This window comes from Phalacrocorax aristotelis, chromosome 2 (genome assembly GCF_949628215.1).
Source record: "Phalacrocorax aristotelis chromosome 2, bGulAri2.1, whole genome shotgun sequence".
NCBI lineage: Eukaryota > Metazoa > Chordata > Aves > Suliformes > Phalacrocoracidae > Phalacrocorax > Phalacrocorax aristotelis.
In genome coordinates, this window is record NC_134277.1 from 150456090 (window position 1) to 150479413 (window position 23324).

Below are 23324 nucleotides of genomic sequence, written 5' to 3' on the forward strand. Positions count from 1 at the left end.
TGTTATCAACATTATTTTCATACTAAGTCAGCACTAGGCCAGCTGCAGTGAAGAAAATTAACTCTATCCCAGCTAAAACCATGACACAGACTATGTTATTTAAGACAGTATATACAAACACAGAAATTTTATTTCTTAGCAATACAAGATATCCAGGTGTAAAATACAATTCTTAACTAAACATATGCATTTAATTGCCTGCTATTACATAATAACATCATGAAGTTTCAACGTAAAGACGTGTGTTTAAAAAAGTACCCCACAGTATTCTGGAGCTACAAGTTACATACATTTTCTTGGCAGTCTGACATTAAACTAATAAGTTTTGTTAAAAATAATAAAAGGTCAATAAAATTTTAAATAATTTTAAAAAATCATATCACCAGTTAATGGCCAGTAGAAGATAATCCTTGAGATTCTGAAGTTGGAATTATATTAGACATGAAATAGAGCAGAAAATGAGATTTCCAGAACAAAGTTTTTCTCTCTCACTTTAAAATAACCAATTTATCTGCATAGGATTAATTTTCCCAAATGGTAACTATCTAAAACCTAGTCAGTCAGCCTCCCCTTGGACAATTCTTCTGGGGACTATATAAACCCACTGGACATTAGATGATAGAGATAAAAAGGCACTTTCAGAGGATGGTTCATTCTATCTACTTTAGCTACCTTTTCAGGGTGAGATGACTCATATCCTGAAGTAATATTCATTTCTCCATTAAATACAGAAGTTGCCTAATGGACTAGCTTACTCAGACATGGAACTTTACCATTAGAAGTTTAAAGCTAAATTAAGTAAGCCTGTGACTTACTGTCAGGAAAGAAGAGCTATCTTCCTCATACAGTACTACAGGAAGAGCTTAAAGTATTAATAAGTTTTTTGCCAACAGGAACAAAATAAGAGAAGTTCATACAATATTTTCTATTTCCTACTCACAGCAAATCCTCACTCTTCAACTGCTTCCAACAGATCTTTGAGCAACATGAATCAAAATGCCCAAGTCGAACTACAACATAGTATTTATATTTAATAATATGATTTTTCTTAATAACATTTCCATGAAATAAAATTTATTGACACAAACAAGAATGTGCTTATATTGATATATGTGTGTATATAAAAGTACCAGTGTATATGTGCTTATAAGTGCGTATGTTTAGACAGTTGCTCTATTTCCCTTTACATATTATTTTTGCATATTTGTTTTCTCAGGAGTCTCATCATATAAAGTGTTTTTTTCAATAGCTTCCCATAAAATGTAATCATATTGAGAATTTCAACTTTTATTTATCCCAACTCTTAAGTACTTCTCCTCTAGCTGAGGGTTCAAGAAAAAAGATAAATCACAAAAAAATACCTACTTAATTTCTAAAAAAAACACAACACTCTTTTCCAAGTACTTTCCTCCATAATCCCATTTTTAAATTAAGAAAAATTGAAGTGTTAATGTCTTTTAAGAATCCTCAAAAATATGGCTTAATCTGGGACCATATTTACTGTAGAATTCACATAATTTTCAGTCATGTATTAGTTCATGAAGACAAGTCCTTATTCATCTCTCCTATTTCTCTTCAGTGCCAGATTATGAAGCTTGGGCTGGTTATCCAATGGCTTTTCAGATAGGGTGCACACAAAATGACTACAGGGCTAACAGTAGTCTTTCTTACACTTTCTATCAGTCTACCTTGCTTATCTAGAAGAACATTTACATTCTTCCCACATCCTTTCTCCTTTGCAAAAGATTCATAGTACCATATTTTCCTGCAACTCTAAAAGCCATACTTACAGGTAACAAGGGCAAATGTAGCATCAGATGTAGGCTTAGTAATCTCAGAACACTTTTTCTCTGTGGACACTTACAAGCAAATTCAGTTGACACGATGGCATCATTTGGTAGTAAAAAGAGATTGTGCAATAGCTGGAGCAATAATTTTGAAAGATACACTTTGCCACTTTAACGCTTAAAGGAGTTTTAAATGGGACATCCAGTCAGAATGATTTAACATCTAGATGAGGAACTATCACACTATTTGTACAAAATAGAACAAGGGGATCACAGATCAGCACAATTCTCTGTGAAGGAAGTCTTATTTTTATGTTCTCAATAACTCTTTCTTAGAGGAATACATCAGTGTACTTTGCCACATTTTTCATGTGCTCACAGAGAAAATCAATAAAATTCAGAACTGAACTGGCCTACCTTCTTCTCCCTTTCATTCCTTTTTCTCTATTTTTTCCAGTGTTACAGATGCAATTCTCCTTTTTGTGTTCTTACCACCTCACCCTCTTTATATTCAATTTATTGTGGCGCCTATCTCTGATTCTTTCCTTCCCTTAACATTAAATTCCTATGTGTCTCTAGCTCTTTCCACTCAGAGTACTATGCAGTCACTCCCATATTTAGAATAAACTACCAACAAAAATCTAAAAGTTTGACCCATGTCTTCTCATCTAGTCCCAAAACCTTTCACCTGAAAGCAAGTAGGACACACTATTTTAAGGAAGCATAGAAAAAGTATTCATCCTCTTTCACCTGTACGAATTAATGTGCACACATTCAACTATCTGTTGCTTGGACTATAAGCGTTCAGGGACTTTCTGTTTGGTGGAAAGCATTAGGGCCTAGTCCACATCCAGAACTGTAGGAATCATTACAATAAAAATAAACAAAACCAAAAACCAGCAATGCAGTTCCTAGTTCATTGCTGCTAACCTATATCTACATGTGTAGCACAGAATATGGGACTTAAGCATTTTTAAAAAATTAGATAGAAAAAGAGAAAAGGATTTATTTACCTTTTCCATGTGTAACATCCACTGTCCATGTACAATTCAGCGAGTTTGGATACAGATCAGGATAACCAGGTGATAAAATTGTTCCACTAGGTCCTCTAACATCTCCACCACATAATGCTAGAAATAACAAAGAAAAGAATAATGAAAGAATTAATATAAAATTTACAGATTAAATAAAATAAAATAAAACAATTTTTTAAAAATTTCTGACTTTAAAACAACTTAAAAATAGTTGGTCAACTGATGTTACTTTACTATGTTACTGACACCAGATTTAAGCCAAATAATATAGACTGTTTTAAGGAAAGGTGATTGCAGTTCTTAATATGAGCAGCTCTTCCAAATTAATTAACACAAACTGCCTTTTAAAGCCTTAAGTAGTCAAGCTCTCAACTAGTGTCCTTTCAGAATTTTTGTTGGTGTCAACCATAGTTTCTCAGAGCCCGCACCTTGACCTAAGACAGTATTCAGCACTCCCATTTTTAACAGTAAGTTCTTCTGTTTAGCAGATGCTAAAGCTGTTGAAAGGCAGTTTGGGAGATAGGTAAATGGCAGTTTCTTGTCTGCAATTCCAGTAGAAACAACTATCATTCCTCTTCCACTTGTTGTATAAGCCATTTCCCACCTATTGCTCCTGTCTGTGCTTCCCAGCCTGCTGCCACACCAACAAGGGTGAGGGAAGGAGCTTGTCACAGGCTGGAGGAGAAATACTTCTTTCTGAGGGAGGCTGCCCCACCTGCACCAGCTGGTTTAACCTGCTCCTACTCCTGTAACATCAGCAGCAGCTACCAATGTAGCACTCAACAGTATGGATTGTAAAGGTGAGAGAAGTCTAAACTTCAATATATGAACAGTGCTCAAACATCTTCCTACTTCTTGAGGAGAAAGGTGTTGTGACTAGTTTGTTACATCACCCATTTATGCTACTGTATCTTGCTATTTTTTCTACTTATGACAATTCCTGCTACACATTGATGGGGTAAATCATGAAAGCTATACCCATCTTTGCTTTTGCTATTAATGCTATTTACTTGAGAATGAATATGTTGACCAGTCATGATTTGCTGCTTGTAGAAGTACATTCAAAACTGATTTGAGGAAAAGCCATACAATGGATTGAGGGAATATCTAGAATGTACCTTCTGTCTTACACTGTACCTAAGCAGACATTTTTCTCAAGGAAATGCATGCATTTTTTAGACATTTAAGCAGCACTGTGGAATGTTTTCATAAAGGTAAATAATTTTCATAATGAGGTTACTGCATAGCATACCATCACTATATTTAGGACACTGAATAAAAGTAGTATACATTTAATTACAGTATTCTTATAACGCAGAATGGAACTTCATCCTACATCTTAGGATGAAGATCACCCTACTTTGCCAAGCTAAATTTGTTTGATTGTTCTAACTAACCACATTTCTGTTTTAAATATGTATCTTTGTCTGAAGGTTAGCAGATGGAAAAAAATATCACCAAGGGAGCAGCATTTTACAAAACAAAGCCAAGATGACAGATCTGAAATATAAAATGTGCACTGGTCCTGATAAGATGGCAAACTGCCCAAACATATAATATCAGCACTAGTATCTGCATCTTTTACAGATTGCAAAGGAAAACAGAAGCACATGAACAACAAAATATAAACCTCACCAATTTTTCCAGATTCTACAAGGGACCTTTCTTTCACTTTATCTGATTAGACAGAGATGGAAGCTAGGACACACTAAAAGTAGAATGAATACATAAGCAAATAACTGAAGCACTAGCTTGTGTACTAATGTCTAAAATGGAATATTGTGTTGCTAACACACTAATTAATAATGTCTTTGTTGTGCAAGCAGAGAAGCTGAATCAAGACATACCTTTTTTTTCCCTCCATTACTCTTTTTTTTTTCAGAATAGTGAGAAATAAAATAGTAAAAAATAAAGAGAATAAAAAATAAAGAGAACAAAAAATAAAGAAAACAAAATATAGAAGTGGCTGCATGAAATATAGATAGGCGCCTGGATGAATAGCATAAAGTACTTCTACAGCACTGCGGTGATCAGAAATGATGTGACAACTTAAGAAGCAAGTTTTGGATAGCTGTGAATGAAGAATAAAATTTAACACTGGAGTTCAGTGGCTAGGCCAGTTGTTTAGGTGAAATAAATTCTTACATTGTTGGGTTGATTACTTACATTTTCTTTTGCTGTAAAGCATCATAAATGCATTGGTTTTGCTCAGTAACAGGATCAGTCATAAGGAAGAGTGATATCAAGTAAGCCTAGCTTAAAAAATGGCCCTATATAGTTTGAAAATAATTTTGGCCCAAACAATTTCAGAACCTTTATTCAGGCTACTTGTGTCTCAGTTGGAGACACAAAGGCCATGCTTCATCCCTGAAATACCTAAATAGTTGTAATGAAAACACTTGATGGATGTCATTCATAAATTATCAAGTTCCATTTCAGGCCATGATTCACACTACTATAAAACTGTTATAGAATATCAATCTTCTAATACTAGAAATAGTCTCATAATTTCTAGCTTAAATTTATTCATGGTCCATTTTTACCAATTTGTTCTTCTATTTAACTCTCATCATGTTCTTTTACCTCTTGGAGGTTCACTTTGGAAGGCTGGCAAAGCTCATTAGTAACTCTGACTTTGGATCACTTAAATGACAGAGGTTTTCTTAATCTACTTTTGTAAGATACATTTTCCATCTCTATAACCACTGCATTACCAACTGTAAGTACTTACCTGTCTGTCTTGTCACAGCAGCTGCGCTACACAAAGATATTGCTAGGACACCTCACATTAGATTGTGGCAGCAGCTAATAAGCAAGGAAGGTGACATATTTGTTCATAGATGTTTTTTCCTTTTTTTTTTTCACATCCTCTCTTCTATTTTTAACATATTTATATTTTATTGCAGAAGTGAGTCTGTATAATATCTTCCTGCAGAGGTCAGCCTTTATAGCTATTTTAACACTTGTTCACAGAAAAGACTCTTATCTCTTAATTTTTGCATTTTATTCCATGAAATAAAACTCAACAACCACAAATTATGTCCTCAGTCATCCAAGGTCTTTGAATAAGGTTTACTACCTATTGAAAACTGATTTATTTTAATGTAACACAAGTCAATCTCAGAGTAATGAAGGGTATAGCAATAATATGTAGCTATCCAGAAAACTGGATGTGAGAAGAAGGAAGTCATGATATCAAAGAAGGACAGAAAACAATAAAAATGTATTTGCTATTTTAGTAAGGCAAGGGAAAATAATGCACATACATATAAATTCATGTATTTCTAACTAGCAATGCAATACAAAGCCACATCTTTGTTCCTTTTCAGCCTGACTGAAGATGGTGGTATCTGGGAAATTAACAACATTTCCATATTTTCAAATTATATCACCTACCATTTTAATATATAAACATTTTTCAGGACTAGCCATAGGTCACCAATCACTATTCAGAAACTAAAATACAATGATGTATCTCAATTTTCTCGAAAAAGAGAAAATACACATAAGAACCGAAGCTTTCAGCAAAAAAATTACTTTTCTTAGTAAGGACAGCTTGCTGCAAGCACAAATAACTGAAAACTGTTTTCAAAGGTGATGGAAAATGAAAATGTGCCTTTATAATTGATTGGTAATAATGATTAGTTTTACAAATAGTTTCAAGCATCATCAAGAAAAACTAATAACACATGCTAGTTCAGAAAGAACCACAGAGTGAAAAGAGGATAAACCTATTTATACATAGATGTGCTTGTGTATATATAAATCTAAATGCAAGTATATATTTGTATGTGCTGCACATATATACAGAGGCCCCATTACATTAATTTGCTTAATTAACTCTAACTTCCAGCTAAAAATCTAACTCTGATGTGATTTTCATTTGCTGTGTAATTTGATAATAAAAGGGAAATACAAATATAGTTTAAAATTATTGAAACATTGAATTAGAATATGAATCTTATATACTGTGCTTCATAGATCAAGAAAATTCAGCATCTGTCTTCCCTAATTACAGAGGATGTAATGTGTCTTAAAATGGGATGCAGTCAAGAGGTAACAAGTAAATAACAATATGAACATCAAATTATTATAATCAACTTCCAGAAAGAAACCTTGGACTTGAGCTTTATTACACAAGGCTAACCTAATAGAAACTAGTGTAGCCTGTATTACTCACAACATAAAATGTTGTATTTTCACCTTCTTATTGAAATCTAAACCAGACAAAGACATGTTATCCATTTCCAATTCTGGCACCTACAACACTGAATATTTGTAGTAAGTATTTTAGCAGTTGTATTTTATAAAAGCATTGTTCTTACCTTAGAGATGTCTTAACAGAAAATAACATAACATCACTGCCATATATCCTGGATATAACCCTCATGGTACTGCACAAGTCATATTTGCTAATTCCTTTGGACATCTAGCTGTTTTCAACATAAACATTAAATCTTTTCCATCTTGGTTGAACATTTTTCTTGCTATCTATTTTCTTAAGTAAATGAAGGTCAAGTGGAATGACAACATCTATTCTTAATTCAAATAATGAATAAGGATTATTATGTATTAGTATTCAATTTCATGTTATGATGAAGGGAATAAAAAGCATATTTCACTCCTAATTAGGTATCTAAATTTTACATTAATTTTCCGGTCATTTTTAATGAGATTAATTCAACACTTCATATATTGGGTAGAACAGGTTTTCTCACATACATTCAAAGCTTAAAAGCAAAACTCTACTATAATTTTCATATAGAAGGGACATGATAAGGCTTGTCTTATTTCTTAAGCACTGGGAGGAGATTACAGTCAAGCAATTCAGGGGTGTCCATATAGATACGTACCCAGTGAATCATATGTAGATGTTAAATAGGAATTGTGTAAATGTAATACAAGTAATATTTTCTAAAGCAAAGCTCAAAACCATCTATTTTCTCTCTCTTGGTTATTTTCTGAAGGCCTGTACATATTCTTATTTTAAAAGAATGGTAGTTATTTATTTGTATGTTAATTTTCCTAGGTAATGTGTCCCACATTTATGGTATATAGAATAAATTGCATCTTCAGATGAACTATTTAAACAAAAAATAAAAGTGCACAGTAATATCAATAGTTTTTCTCTGGTCTGTGTAGATTAAAAGCTGTTTGCCCATGAGTCAAAGAAGAAAACACGATGGCAAAAGTCTAGGCCTTGATCAGTGCTGCCTCATTTTGAAAATAAATAAAAAAGTATTTTACCAAGACAGCTATCCAGAAAATGGTCATACTTAACATCACTAAAGTTAAAAATTAACAGTATCTTTGTTACAGTCTACAGACTAATTAATTTCTTGAAAAGAGACTGATGATTTGATGAAGATCATAGGTTTTATTTTTCATTCTTTGAAGAAGCCTTAATCTTGTGGTTGTATAACTTACTTTAACATAGTGGAGCTGCTGTTTTGAAAACTGTAAAGCAATTCAAGTACTGCATAAATTCAAGTAGCTTTCACCACAGTGAAAGGATGAGAGGTAATGGATGTAACTGGAAGAGGGGAAGCTCTCAGTAGATGTGAAGGATATCTATTGTGTGATCAAACAATGGCACAGGTTGCTCAGGGAAGAAATGGAATCTCCCCTCTTAGAGATAAAACTCAGTTGTGTAGGATCCTGAGCAACCTGATCTAACATCCAGATTGGACCTGCTTTTTTGGTGTATGGGTTTGGACTAGATGACATTATGAGGTCCCTTTCAGTTATAACTGTTCTATAATTCTGAAAATATTTTCCTGAAACATTTATCTTTAAAGAGCAGAAATAGATCCTACTATCCTCAAAGGTCAGAGCGCTTTAATTTTTTGTTTGTTTGTTTTCAGAAATGTTTTGCTATACTTGTCTATATATATAAATTTATGCTTCGGTATGTATGCATACACACACACACAGAGAATATATATGTGCACTGAGGAATAGTGTGCACATCTTATCTATATAGATATACATAAAAATGAAACCCAAGGAAATTACTTATTAAACCCTTCATAAATAGCAATTATTCAAATATGAGTGAATTATACAGACTGTCATAATCACTCCCTCGGGACAATCTTTAGGGAAGGAAACAGTTTCCTTGTTCATTTTAAACCATCATTCTCAGTATTGTCTAATGTTCCCGTAGATAATGAAGCATGACATCCTTGATAAGATTTTTGTGATGCTTATCTGTGTAACATCCAAACACCTCATAAAAAAATTAGTTAATACTTCTTCAGAGAATAGAATTGCAGTCAACACGATCTACTTTGAGAAAGAACTGGTTCTAAGAAGTCTGATTCTTTTCCTTTTCTGCATTCTTCTCCTCCTCCAAAACACTGTCACTCATGAGTTGTCATAATCTGTCTGTACAATTATCATGGTCTGTCTGCATATCACTACATGCTGTAATTATCAAAAAGAGATGTAATTACCAAAATGACCAATCAAGAAAGAACTCTGCAACTCAGAAACTGTCGAAGTAATATATTGAATGAACAGGAAAAGTGACCAATGTGTTTATTAGTGGCACAATTAATACAAACCCATACTCACAGTTTATGCAAAGAACAGCCCATTTAGTAAATGCTTTTTTTTCCCTGGGGGTGCAAGGCCTCTGGGTTCTATTTAAAAACACTTCACCAGAGAAAAAATTCAGCAATGAAATTAAAATTAGTTCAACCATGAATTGATTAAATTTACTAGAATAAATGTACTCAATCCTGCCTTTAGAGCATATTTATTCAATGGACAATTGCCATTTAGCAATGTGCTCTGGAGAAAAAGAAATATCTTATTTCCTTAATTAATTGCATACTAGTTCAACATCTTGAGGAACAAATTTATCACAATGTGTAAGTTTATTTCACAGCAGAACACAGTATTCTTAGGGAGTGTGTTAATACTGTTTGTTTTAGATGTTTACCATCTAGTGTCTATCACTGTAAGAAAACGTATCTTAAATTTATAGCCTATTCAGCAAAATTTGGTCCCCTTGACTGTAATCTGTGGGAACCTTGCAATTCTTCATTCCAAGAACCTGACTGAAAAGCAGAATCCTTTAGGAAACGGGCTTGTTGACCTAGAGTGCCATTTTCAGGAAAGTGATTGTTCACACTCTTTTCTACCACAAGAAATTTTGAGTAGCATCATATACTAACATGTTTAACCTACTGAAATATAAAAACCAAAGGATTTTCTAACTAAGCTGAAGGCCAAGAAAACATCTACCATTTTTTAATGAAAGATATGAATATAAAGAAAGAAATTAATATTTTCACTTGAAGTGAAAATTAATATATTTCCATATGGCAAATCACACAGGATTCAATGAGTTTTTTCATTAGTCTTCATTCAAATTCAGCTTTTTCTTTCTAAGGATTGTTTTAGAAAAATATACTATCATGTGCATTACGTAGTTCATACAAGCTCAGTAGACATGTTACTCAATACCATTTTTGTCTGGTTTAACAATCATACACTTAATCATCAGGTAGAATGTGGCACTAATCAATTCTTACGGTGATTGAAGGGTGTCAAGTTCTGTTAGCAAGCTAGGAACACTGTAATCATCATAAATGGGAGAAAATGCAGTTTTTGAGTCAGGTATAAATAAACTGTATCTTATGTTTTGTATGTCAGTGTTTAAGAAAAAGCTAATATTGTATTAGGTCAAGATGTTCTTTGTATATGTTAAAACTAACGGGCACTAAACTATAATTAGAAGAACAAACTTTCAGTACTCTTGGATAAGGACTGAGAGACCGATAAAAGGCAACACTCCTGCCTCAACTGGGTGATAAAGTATGAAGTCAGTATCCTTTAACCAAGGACATCCAGGGGCAATTAGACCTTAAGAAGAACAATTCATCAGCAAGTTTTACATATTTTGCCAACTTGGTAAGAACTAAGTGTTCTTTGGGTGAGCTATCCTCATTATAATACTAAAAATCACACCCATAGGTCAGAAATCCCTCTACTCAAATAAGCTCCTTACTCTCTGAGCATACGTAGTAAATTTAAAAGGAGCTGTACCTTTAAGATGAAATGAGAAAAAAGCTAGCCAATGACTAGCTGGTGGGCATGAATGTTACATGTTACTAACACACTTAACAGTATAAATACCTGCTGAGATTTTGACCTGGTGTGCTTGATTTGTGGGAAACCACCAAGCACCCAGACCTGAACAACCCTGAAATAAATAAGCAATGTCTCTCCTGAAAGTACAATAATTGACTCATTACACACCAGGCAATGAATCCACCTTTCAGACAACATCAGCACACCTGAGTCCATAAATGGATACCCAAACACAGATATTTGTAGCTTGTAGTAAGTGATTTACAAGCACTTATTAACCTTGCATGCCTTGAGCTAATTGGCAAACAGCTCACAGTTACATATATTCAGATAGACACATATTCAATAATCTGCCGATTTAAAGAATTCTATATTATTATCTGATTTTATTACTAAATATCTCATCACACAGAGCTATATAGCATTTATTTCCTATATCCTTTTTTTTCCTTAAAATAGAAGTTTTACAAGCTCCAACATTTAACTCATTTTGACTAATAATAGTTTGGCAAAATGTGTATATTTTAAGGTACTCTGTACTTTAACCATTCATCCTTACCATCACAGGTTGGGAGTGGGTGACTCCACCAGTGATTTTTTTCACATAGCAAAGGCTCCTCATGACTCAGCCTATAACCTGGATCACAACTAAATGAGACAGTGGAACCTATAGAGAAGTCATGTCCATAACGGCGTCCATGCACCGGTATGCCAGGATCCAAACAAGAGTAAGTATTAACAGTTACACCTAGATTAACAAAAAAAAGAAAAAAAAAAAAAAAAAAGGGACAGTTAAAAAAGCAATGTATACATATTTTTTTTAAAGTCATTCACTGTGCTGTGAGTAGGGTGAAAGCTTCATTATCCCACATTTTCAGTGAAAAATCCTTGCACTATGTTTCTCTGTGTTACTGTTATAAGATGTTATGGATAATGGATAATGAATTTCATCCTGCCACTGTCGCAGAGGAAAACATCCCATAATTTACAGGATATTTATTTTGATCTTGTCACAGTATCATTAAGTGTTTTTGTCACTAAAGCTGATGTTGAAAAGCTTTGATGATCACTCAAAATTCTGACTTCCAGCTCTTATTTTTTCCTAATCATACTTTGTTATCCTAGCTAAAATGCTGGGTGTTTTTTTAAATTTATCCTTGAAATATGCAAACAGGTCAATTATTTACATAAATAATTACTTTACCTATTATTATATTATGTTATATTAAATAACATCAATTAAGTTATAATGGTGGGATATTGAGAAGATGAAGAATAAAAGAAAAAGGAGTAAAGAGAAGTTAACTTGATAAAGATAACTTTAATATGTGCAAAAGAATTCAACCCTTCAGATTATTTCCCAGTGAGAAGTTTAATTTCATTATAAAACAATCAGGTGAAAAAAAAGAGAATTCTAGGAATGTTACTGAAGTTAGCAAATTAGAAGAAGTATTCAGTGAAAAATTTTTTTACGGGTGTTATTCCTTTTATTCCTACACAAAAGCCAGAAAATACCCTTTCTTACAAGAAATCTAGTGTGGAAAGAAATTATGAGCATAGACAATAGGAACATATAAAAGAATTCAGCTATCAATAGGATATTTGAAGAGAGAAATGCTGAATGAAGGACCATTAATCATTATTATCCAGAAAAGATAATCACAATTGGCTTGTACTGGATAATATAAGACAATAAACCAGTAAGAATTAAACAAGAATAAAATTAATACTAAATGTTGTATACAAACAAAGGATGTTAAACTGAAAATGCTTTGTTCCCTGCCTTGCGTCAGGAATCATGTGTCCAGCAAGATTAGGGGAGTGATTGTGCCCCTGTATTTGGCACTGGTGAGGCCACAACTTGAAAGTGTGTTCAGTTTTGGGCCCATCATTACAAGAAGGACATCGAGTTGCTGGAGCCTGTCCAGAGAAGGGCAACAAAGCTGGTGAAGGGTGTAGAGAGTGGGTCTTATGAGGAGAGGTTGAGGGAACTGGTTGAGTCTGGAGAAGAGGAGGCTGTGGGGAAACCTTATTGCTCTCTAAAACTGCCTGAAAGGAGGTTGTAGCAAGGTGGGCGTTGGTCTCTTCTCCCAAGTTACTAGTGATAGAATGAGGGAAAATGGTCTCAAGCTGTGTCAGGGGAGGTTTAGATTGGATATTAGGAAAAAATTTCTTCACTGAAAGAGTGGTCAGGCATTGGAAGAGGCTGCCCATGGAAGAGGCTGCCCATGGAGGTGGTGGAGTCACCGTCCCTGGAGGTGTTCAAAAAACAAGTAGACATGGCCCTTCAGGGCACGGTTTAGTAGGCATAGTAGTGTTGGGTTGACAGTTGGACTTTATGATCCTAGAAGTCTTTTCCAACCTTAATGATTCTATGATTCTAGTTTGTGTAAAAATGGTAAAGGTATATATTTTTTCGATGTCCTCTGATATTATAAATTTAACCTTCATTCTTCACTAGTATAAAGAGAACTGTGGTGTGGGGGTCAATTTTTGAAAAAAGGGTTTTTATAATGAAATGGAAGAATTCCATTAGAATGAAATGTCAGATTTCTTTTCCAACTTTATTTAATTGAAACAGTTTGATGTAAGGACATTTGTAATAAGTGCAGCTTTCCTCCTTTTGTTGTTCACACCCCCAAAGTATAATTTCTACCATTTAATATTATTCATCTGGCCAATAGTTTTAATAATTTAGTGGTCTCTTCTGGCAATATTAATATAGTTTTCCTCCTATATAAGGTTAGCCATCCTTCAAACTTCAGAATGGATAAGAACTTAACAGAATCATCACTTCTTTACAATGTAGAAGATGCTACAAATGGAATTATGTGGGTGAAGGTTAGGACAATAAAAATTTTGGAAAAATAGTAGGTTTTTTTGTGCTAAGCCACTGGAAATTGATATTCACTGGAGTTCAAATCAGACCAAACTTTATCTGTCAAAGTCACCTCCACGTATATTGTATTTAATATCCATATCATTAGTGAATAGTGAAAGTGGCCAAAAATAATGTAAAAACTTAAGAAAATCACAAAATTATTTGGTGGTAATTCAGGAGTATCAAACAGAAATGGATAGATAACAATGTGCTCATGACCTTTACTAAGCAAATTATACAGTGATTACAGAAAAAACATTATTTCACATGAAAATATGACTTATTACAACAAAAGGTATATTTAGAAACACAAAATTAGACATTATAACATATCAATTTATTTGAATTTTAATAATTCATTAAGTATGAAAACTTACAGATTATTTCTGCAGTGTAGTTTATATGACTATAATAAGGGAAAAAGAATACTTCTATATGTCAGAACAAATCACATATGCAAGTTTTTAGATCCCTAAAAGTCCGTAATCAAGCAATTCCATAGCTTGATTTTCAGCTCATTAATGTAAACTGCATTTCCCATTACCTTCAGTTAGAGTTGCAGGTACATCAATCAGGACAGTAATTCATGTATTTTCCTAGATTTGCATAATCTTTCTGATCTCATGCAGTTTTAGATTCATAAAATCACAGAATCATGGAATCATTTAGGTTGGAAAAGACCTTTAAGATCATCAGGGCCAACCATCAACCTAGCACTGCCAAGTTCACCACTAAACCATGTCCCTAAGGACCACACCAACATGTCTTTTAAATACCTCCAGGGATGGCAACTCAACCACTTCCCTGGGCAGCCTGTTCCAATGCTTGACAAACCTTTTGGTGAAGAATTTTTTCCTAATATCCAATCTAAACCTCCCCAGGCACAACTTCAGGCCATTTCTTCTCGTCTGATTGCTTGTTACTTGGGAAAAATGACTGACACCTCTCTACAACCTCCTTTCAGGTAGTTGTAGAGACCAATGAGGTCTCCTTTCAGCCTCCTTTTCTCCAGACTAAACAAGCCCATTGCCCTCAGCTACTCCTCATAAGACTAGTGCTCTCGACCCTTCACCAGCTTCATTGCTCTTCCCTGGACATGCTCCAGCTCCTCAATGTTTTTTTTGTACTGAGGGGCCCAAAACTGAACCAGTATTTGAGGCATGGCCTCACTATTGCTGAGTCCAGGGGGAATCACTTCCTTAGTCATGCTGGCCACAATGTTTCTTATAGAAGCCAGGATGCTGTTGGCCTTCTTGGCCACTTGGGCACACTACTGGCTCATATTCAGCCAGCTGTCAATCAACACTCCCAGATCCCTTTCCACCAGGCAGCTTTCCAGGTGCTTCTCCCCAAACCTGTAGTGTTGCATTTAAAACACACAAAAATGCATTGTATAAAAGATAAGAATAACAAGACATAAAATCAACATCCAGAAGAAAGGCATTTGCTTCCTATTCTCATCTTCTGATTCTTAAACCATGGAGCAGTACAGCAATAAGATTAAAATATAAGAAGTGGTATCACTGTTCATCCCTTTTGCAGTTCAACATCACTAAATCTTTCTCAGTTTGAGAAATAACAGGAATTTGCCAAAGACAACACCTGTGCACATTTATATATTTATGACTAGGATAAACACTGATGGGGAAATCAAATAATACAGTTCAAAATTACTTACTTTCATAGTGAATCTTGAATCCATTGTTAGACCGACTGTTGTCAGTTGTAAAGAGAAGATAAATGAAATTACTACTGCTAAACAGGAATTGTGGGACCTGTGTACCATTGTAAGATCCCAGAAGTGGAGATAATAAATTTGGTCCATCATGAACTTCCAAAACATCATAATTGAGTTCTGTCTGAAATCTAGAATTGAGGAAACATACACAGGCACAAATATAAGAAGCAGTTAAAAAAAATTAAATAACGCCATACAAAGTAAACCGTATTTTAAAATTATGCTCCTTTCCTGATCATATTATTTTATTTATTTCTCCACATACCTATTTTACAATATCAATATAATAGTATTAACTAGCCTATAAAAGTAATACAGTAATCAAATTTCAGGTAAATGCCTTAGTAAGATGAGAAATAATTTTTGAAGTCCTTGAGCTGGTTTGTATTGCAAGGAACAATAGCCACAAACACACTTCGTTAGCAAAGATAAATATTACTTGCATATACTATTTTATAGCACAAAATTACTTTGTTTTGAAAAATTAAGTAAATTATATAGAGGATATTTTGATGCACTCTTTTATTATATCCATTCCATTTGGCACAAATGTCATCAAAGTGTTTTATATTATCAGAGAATTACACTCTCAGCGTCTACCCTTAAATCATCTCTACGAGGGATAGAATTACTTAAGTTTGCTCAGAGATTCCAGTGGCTTTGTGCCAGCTGAGGCTCAGTCCAAAGCAGTGGCAGAAGTTATGGCAAAAAAATTTTGAAAATCCTATTTAGAAAGCACTATAAAGCAAAATGCCTGTTTAGAGACAGCATGTGTGCTGTCTCTGTCAAGGAAAAGCTGAGTGTGACAGTGCTGCTAGATCTCTCTCTGCTTGTCCTGTTTTAGATGGTATCAGCAATCCCAAACACCCGCTTGGTATTTTGACAGTGGTTTGTCTCTTTCTTGCTATCACAGGCCTTACATCAATCATAGTGTTTTAATGGACTCAGACGGATTATTGAAAAACCCTTTCAGAATTAAAAAAAATAAAATAAATTAACAACAGGATCCTACAAAGGCCTTTCAGATATTCCTAATTCTCTCTCTGATTCACTTTGATGCCTAATTTGGCTTTGTGAAATCCATTCGAGGAACTGCATGACTAATGCCAACATACTGAAGAACTCTGTATTTCAGTATTTATGTCCCATGGGTCTGAGCCTCAAGATCTAAAGGAGTCTGGTGAAAGGTGAGGAGCCAAATAAAACCTTCAAAACATGTGTTTTCTTTTAGGTATGTCTTGCTCCTACAAAATAACACAGAAAAGAGCACAGAAATAAAGTAACAAAGAGTTATGGAAATGAAGCAGGATAAGCGTAGAAGCAGGAGAACTGAAAATTTCTTTTTTTGCTAGTTCCCACATGAACTCACAATGATATGTTGCTAGAAAGCTACTAGGCAATATCTTGCTTTTTCCAGTACTTGTTCTTCCTACTAATCTGTACAAAAGAGAAGCAATCTTGGAAATATATAATTTGGTCTTGCTCTGCTTTCTTAGTTCCTTTATCAAAAGCATTCTTAAGACAGAAAGTGTAAAATGGCATTGAGCTCATAAATGCAAAGCAACTATCAGGCTAGTCAGGACATAAAGAAATAGTTGAGTCTCTGAAGACATAACAGAAATCCTCTCATAAGTACTTGTTGTTCAAAGAGTACATACACCACCACAAACAGCAGAAAAATGATGAGATGAAAAAATGAGTAAGCACCCATGAGTAAGAAAAAAAATTGAGGACAGTTTTTTAGTGAGATCATCTAAAAGAAACTTCAAGAGAGGATTATGTACAATGCCTTTACTTGGTCATTTGGTTCAGAATAGTCATCAATTTAAATTTAATTTATAAGGATGATGCTTATATAGTTTTTTCATTGAATACCTTTCCTCTTGATGATCAGCTGATATATTTACATATCACGTGGCTATTCCCTGCTGTGATAAAACTAGTCACTATTCTTAAATTAATCAGGATGGTTTCATTACTGTGTGAAGTCTGTTCTTATAGAGGACTCACAAAAATTCATTCAAGCAGGTAGGAGTGAAACAAATTTTAACACAAGAGGTGACACACACTCACTTTTTTATCTTCTTTAAATAGATAAAGCTGTTTTAATATTTAAAACATACCTCTTTGTTTCTAAGAGACATCCTATCAAATCAGTGCAGTGCCAGGATATGAGTAGAATATCCGGCTGCACAGTGTACACTCATTAGTCAAACGTGACTAGTACTCAATCAGTAGTTTGCTGATTAACATCCCTAGTATTTAAATACTCATAATTAGGCTTCATAATAAACACTTCATTACAATGAAGAATGGCACTTGCATTTCTCACTTGCATCCTTTCAATTCAGCCTAAAAAGCTACTGATTTATAACAAAAATCCAACAGATTATCTATCAGATATGCTTGTACAACAGGAGTATACATGCACAACCTTAAAAACCACTGAAAGTGTAAAAATTAATAGTTATTATTATTCACGTTGCCTATCTCTTTCTTTTCTCCCATGTATCTGGCTCCATGGCACAGGAACACTTTCACATACAGTCATAGAATGCATTACCTCACACGTATGCAATGCCATAAGAGAGTAGCCATAGGAAGGTAGGAAAATGGGTGATTAAAAGGAAATATACTACTGTGCGAGTGATAAACTGATGCAATGTTAAGATGTCACTCTACAGGAAATGTGTATTAGTAAGAGCTGTTCCCTTCCTGTTAGAAAATCTAAAAAGAAAGGAAGTAAAAATTCTAGACATGTACTATAAATGTTTTAGCCTGAGAAACTAAAAAAAAAAAAATCTTTCAAATAACTACACATATTGTGGAAGCCTTAGTATTTGCACCAAGAAAGGCTATAAAAAGTATTTCTCTTTGCTTTTCAGGACAAAGGTGAAATGTAAAGAACTGTCCAAAATATGAGTTTATTGTTTTTAATAATTTGGCTGAAGTTTTAAATGTGTATATTTCAACAAAATTAACCTGCCTTAAGAAGGTCCAACTGAAGATTTGCAAGCAGAAGGAGCAGAACAAGGACAGTCAGACTAGAATAAGTCTTTAAAAATAAGATATTGTATGAATGTCTCAGAATGTAAATTTAAATTATGTGGAAAAAAAAAGTCTAAGTACAAAACCTAACAGTATTCTACAGAATGTTTTCTTCCAGTACACTATGAAGATTTATTTCATTTTTTGGTTTATATAATAACTTTTTATTTACATCCAAATGTGTAATTATGTATCTAAGTGCATTTGAGTGAACATATATAGATGTATTTTCACATGTATTCCTGCACAGAAACACATAAGCAAACACACACCTATATGTAAGTAAGTATGGCCTCTCTGGACTCACCTTGCTGCATATGAGCAATACGCATATCAGTCCAATTTATGGCAAGCGACAAGAGTGTCAAGAATGAGCGGCAATGGAAAAAGAAGTGTCATAATGTCATAATGAGATTAGGTTATAAAGAGGATAGGAGCTCTCTTTGTGATCTGGAGAGACCACATCTTGTTCTTATTGCTCTTACCTACAAGAGTAATAGAGGCTGTGCAATTTTATGACAAGGCGTTAATGCATTACAAACCAAAAGTGTACACAAGAAACTGTCAGATTTAATGAAACTCAGGTACAAAGGAAGAAAATCCAGCTGACATAGAATTTTGCAAATAAACACGCAAATGTTTTTCACTTTGGAATGACTATCCACATCAAATATTTAGTTGAAAATGAAACCATGAATTATAAATCAATTATTTGAAATTATATTTTTCTTTTGTTTACTTTTAGTTTTTCAAAATTTGAGTTAATAAAATTTTTATACTTCATTTCAATTTACAAGACAATGAAGAAAACTAATAATTTTCTTTTACTTTTGAGCTAATATGAGTTTGATTAATTTCTACAAGATGGAGTTATTAACTTTTCTTTTGTATTTTAATTAGCAAAAATTTGGTAAACTTCATTTAAGCTGATGTACAGCACCAGTGATTTTGGAAGACTATCTTTCTTTTGATATTAAGGATGGGAAATACCTTTGAAGTGTCCATTTTACCTGTCCTCTGTATATAATGTCGTGTGAACACTTTGTTATAGTGTAAACTATAGTACTAGAAAAACATTTTGAAAAATCTTACTGCAATGAGATATTTGGCTAAGAGAAGATGGTAATTTTCATACCCTGCTAAAAATAACTTTTGAACTGTATTAAAATAAAGTGATATCTTCTCTTTTCAGTTGAGTGGGACCAGGAGTAGTCAAAACATACTGCACACATAGCATTTTTAAAGCACTTGCATAATATTTGTGCGCTATAACTTTGATCATCAAAGGCCCTTTTTTTAATGGATCATCATCTAACTTTATTAATAATTACAATTTAGAAGAATTTAAAACACCCTTCAATATATGTAGAATGTATAGAACTTTTTAAATAATATTTTCTGTTTTGCTTTCTCATGAAGAGCTTAAATGAAAAGTCCATGTCTTGCCACCATGAGAAATTTAAGGTCCTCAGCTCATTGCAATCCTTGGAATCAGGAAGAGACCTAAGTAATCTGAATTAATGCAGGAAAAGGGGAATGTTGCAATAATTTGGGGAAACTGGAATTCCACCCCAAGAGCACACAGTCCTTTCACAAAAATAGATCAGCTGATATGATGATTAAATATTCACAGTAGATAAAATTATTAATACATTTAATTCCATTTTCACAATTGATTCAGATTTTCAGAGTTTAAGATTTCACAGGTTTGAGAAAAAAAAAATTGCTTCATGAGTATAATTCATCATAGCAACACGGTTATGAGCAAATGAAACATGCTAATCTTTAAAAGCAGACAGAATTTTTAAATGGGTCAGACAGGCTTAAATATATGCAAGAGAGTAGGAATTTCAAAAGCTTTCTAGTGCATCAAAGTAGAAATTGCACTAAAGATAAAATTTATGCTCTGAAGGCACCAAGATGTTTTGAAAAATCCTACCTGATAATACAATTGCTTGATTTTAGACATAATAGAAATTAACGTTATGACAGAGTTAATAAATCTCTGTTTCTGGGTAAAAACTGGAAAATATTAAATAAGAAAAATATTAGCAAAGACCTTTCAAATGTAATTTTGATAGAGTGTCCTGGTTCAGCTTCTATCACCCACTCACAATTCAAGGAATCTTTATAATACCCTGGCCAGCCTGGAGAGAGGATTACTCCACTGGGAGACGAAAAATGCCCACCACATGGAGCTAAAAATGAAACAAAGAGAAAGGTATAACAACACAGACTTCTTATATGTAAATCACAATTATCACTTTCAATACAGGACATCTATACCAAACAAATTTTAAAAATCCAGTTGCAGGAAGATGCAACATGACTTCAAAGATGACAGACTCTGTGGGATTCAGAATTAGATGGTGACAACTGGATTAAAACCTTAAACTGATAAACTGTTCAATAAGTTCTGACAAAGCTTTTTGTACTGTGTTCTTACAGGTATAATCTATTTCCGTGTAATAAAGGACACACAACAAAATATAGTGTTTAAAAGGTGTCATTACTTCTGCTTTTAATTGTGAGCAAAGAGATTTGAAAAACTTGCAAAATTTCCAGTTGAGTATTGAGCTAGAAACTACTAAATTATTATTTTAGCTTTGAAATGAATCTGCTGTCATAACACACACATTTTGCTTGTCATGTTGGGTCCTCATTCATGATAAAGACATACTTACCATTCTTAGAAGATTACTTGATATTTTTGAAGCATTAGGCAAATATTTATTAAATACTGCAATATATACATCCGCAAGCAAAATTACTAGAAATAACATGTCGTTTACACAGAATCACAGAATGGTAGGGGTAGGAAGGTACCTCTGGAGATCATCTCGTCCAAACCCCCTGCTGGAGCAGGCACACCCAGAGCAGGCGCCACAGGAACGTGTCCAGGAGGGGTTTGAATGTCTCCAGGGAAGGAGACTCCACAGCCTCCCTGGGCAGCCTGTGCCCCTGCTCTGGCACCCGCACAGGAAAGGAGTTTTTTCTCATGTTTAGCTGGAACTCCCCGTGTTCCAACTTGTGCCCATTGCCCCTTGTCCTGTCATTGGGCACTATTGAAATGAGACTAGTCCCATCATCCTGACACCCACTCTTCAGATATTTATAGGTATTTACGAAATTTCCCCTCAGTCTTCTCTTCTCCAGGCTGAAGAAAGCCAGGTCTCTCAGCCTTTCCTCATAAGGGAGATGTTCCAGTCCCCTGATCATCTTGGTAGCTCTCTGCTGGACTTGCTCAAGCAGTTCCCTGTCCTTCTTAAACTGGGGGGCCCAGAAATGGGCACAGTACCGTAGATGTGGCCTCACTAGGGCAGAATAGAAGGGGAGGATAACCTCTCTGGCTCTGCTGGCCACACTCCTTTTTATGCTCTCCCTTCATTGACCCAGCCAGTCACACCATCCTAGAAGGCTATCAGGTTGGTCAAGCATGATCTCCCCTTGGTGAATCCATGTTGACTATTTCTGAGAACCTTCTTTTCTTCTGCATGCCTGGAGATGACCTCCAGGATGAACTGCTCCATCACCTTTCTATATGTATCTCAGAGATAGTGAGCAAATATAAGCTAAGAAAACTGTATTAAAACATAATTGAAACCAAAGCTGTTGGTAATTATATTCAAAGTTTTTCAGTGGCTTAATAACACATTAGTTACATGAATAGTCTTAACGGCTGTAGGTATTACAAAGTTGAAGAGCATTTCATTTGTAACAATTTTTCTCTAAATATTTTAAGAGAAACTGGTACAGAATGAGGGAAGTCTCCATTAGCTGATCAGTGTCAAGACAGTTAGTCACAGGGTAGAAGAGAGACTCTCAGAATTAATAATCATGTTTGAGTGATGCTGATTTGGCTATAGAATGTGCTAGTGTATCCCAAAGATGGTACCGTCTCACAGGTGGGGAGAGTAAGGACCATAAGACCAATATTGTTAAAGGACAGATTTTTTAGGTTTAAGTCTTGAGAAGCTCTGTGCAGGTTTTTAATTTCATGCATGAATGCAAACCCATTACATCTGATGGATCTACATGTGTATTTAAAGTCAAGTGCATGAGTCATCAGACCTCTGTGAGATCATCTTCTCCTCAGTGGCATGGACAGGTGAGGAAAAGACCATGGGAGTGCTTGACATGTTTTTATTTGTTTTCAGTAGGAGACTGATATTCCCCAAATAGAAACATTAATTCACATAATTATCTTGAATTCTAGACATCTAAGAGATCCAGTAATTCCATCACTAGAAGTATTAACATTTTTAAAATATGTAACAAATCATAATGTTTTTCTAGCAATTTAAAATACCTAGGACAGCTTATGAATGCAGTGCATATTCAGCATGGTAAATTGAACATATATTGTTCAGCACAAGTGTAAACATCTGCAAAAGACCATATCTATGTATCTTTCTATATGTGTATTATGCATATATATGAATATGCTAAATGTACTTACATAGACAAATATACCAAAGTCTCCTTGATCCACAGGAGACAAGACAGAAAAGCAACTGATTTCCGAATATATTTTACTCTAGAAGAATAAAATATATTTTCCCTGAGTTACAATGTTACATATCAAATAACTAATTTCAATTGCTTGTTCCTGGGACAAAATAATCTATAAAATTCTTCATTCAAAACTAAACTTTTTCACTCATGAAGTGCTTGCAAATTGCTGTTTGTTAGTGAATCCAGCTACTTTGGTAAAAACTGTTGCAAGTAAGGACATG

General features: G+C 34.2%; 1 protein-coding gene across 1 annotated transcript in view; it reads right to left on the reverse strand.

Annotated features, from left to right (window-relative positions):
- Positions 1–23324, reverse strand: part of CSMD3 (CUB and Sushi multiple domains 3) — a 614053-nt gene that overhangs the window by 278360 nt on the left and 312369 nt on the right. The window contains exons 17-20 of the mRNA XM_075085810.1: positions 20648–20786; positions 15481–15668; positions 11481–11669; positions 2801–2917 (exon numbers count right to left, since the gene is read on the reverse strand). Coding sequence (XP_074941911.1) covers positions 2801–2917; positions 11481–11669; positions 15481–15668; positions 20648–20786 — 633 coding nt within the window. The remainder of the gene's footprint in view (positions 1–2800; positions 2918–11480; positions 11670–15480; positions 15669–20647; positions 20787–23324) is intronic.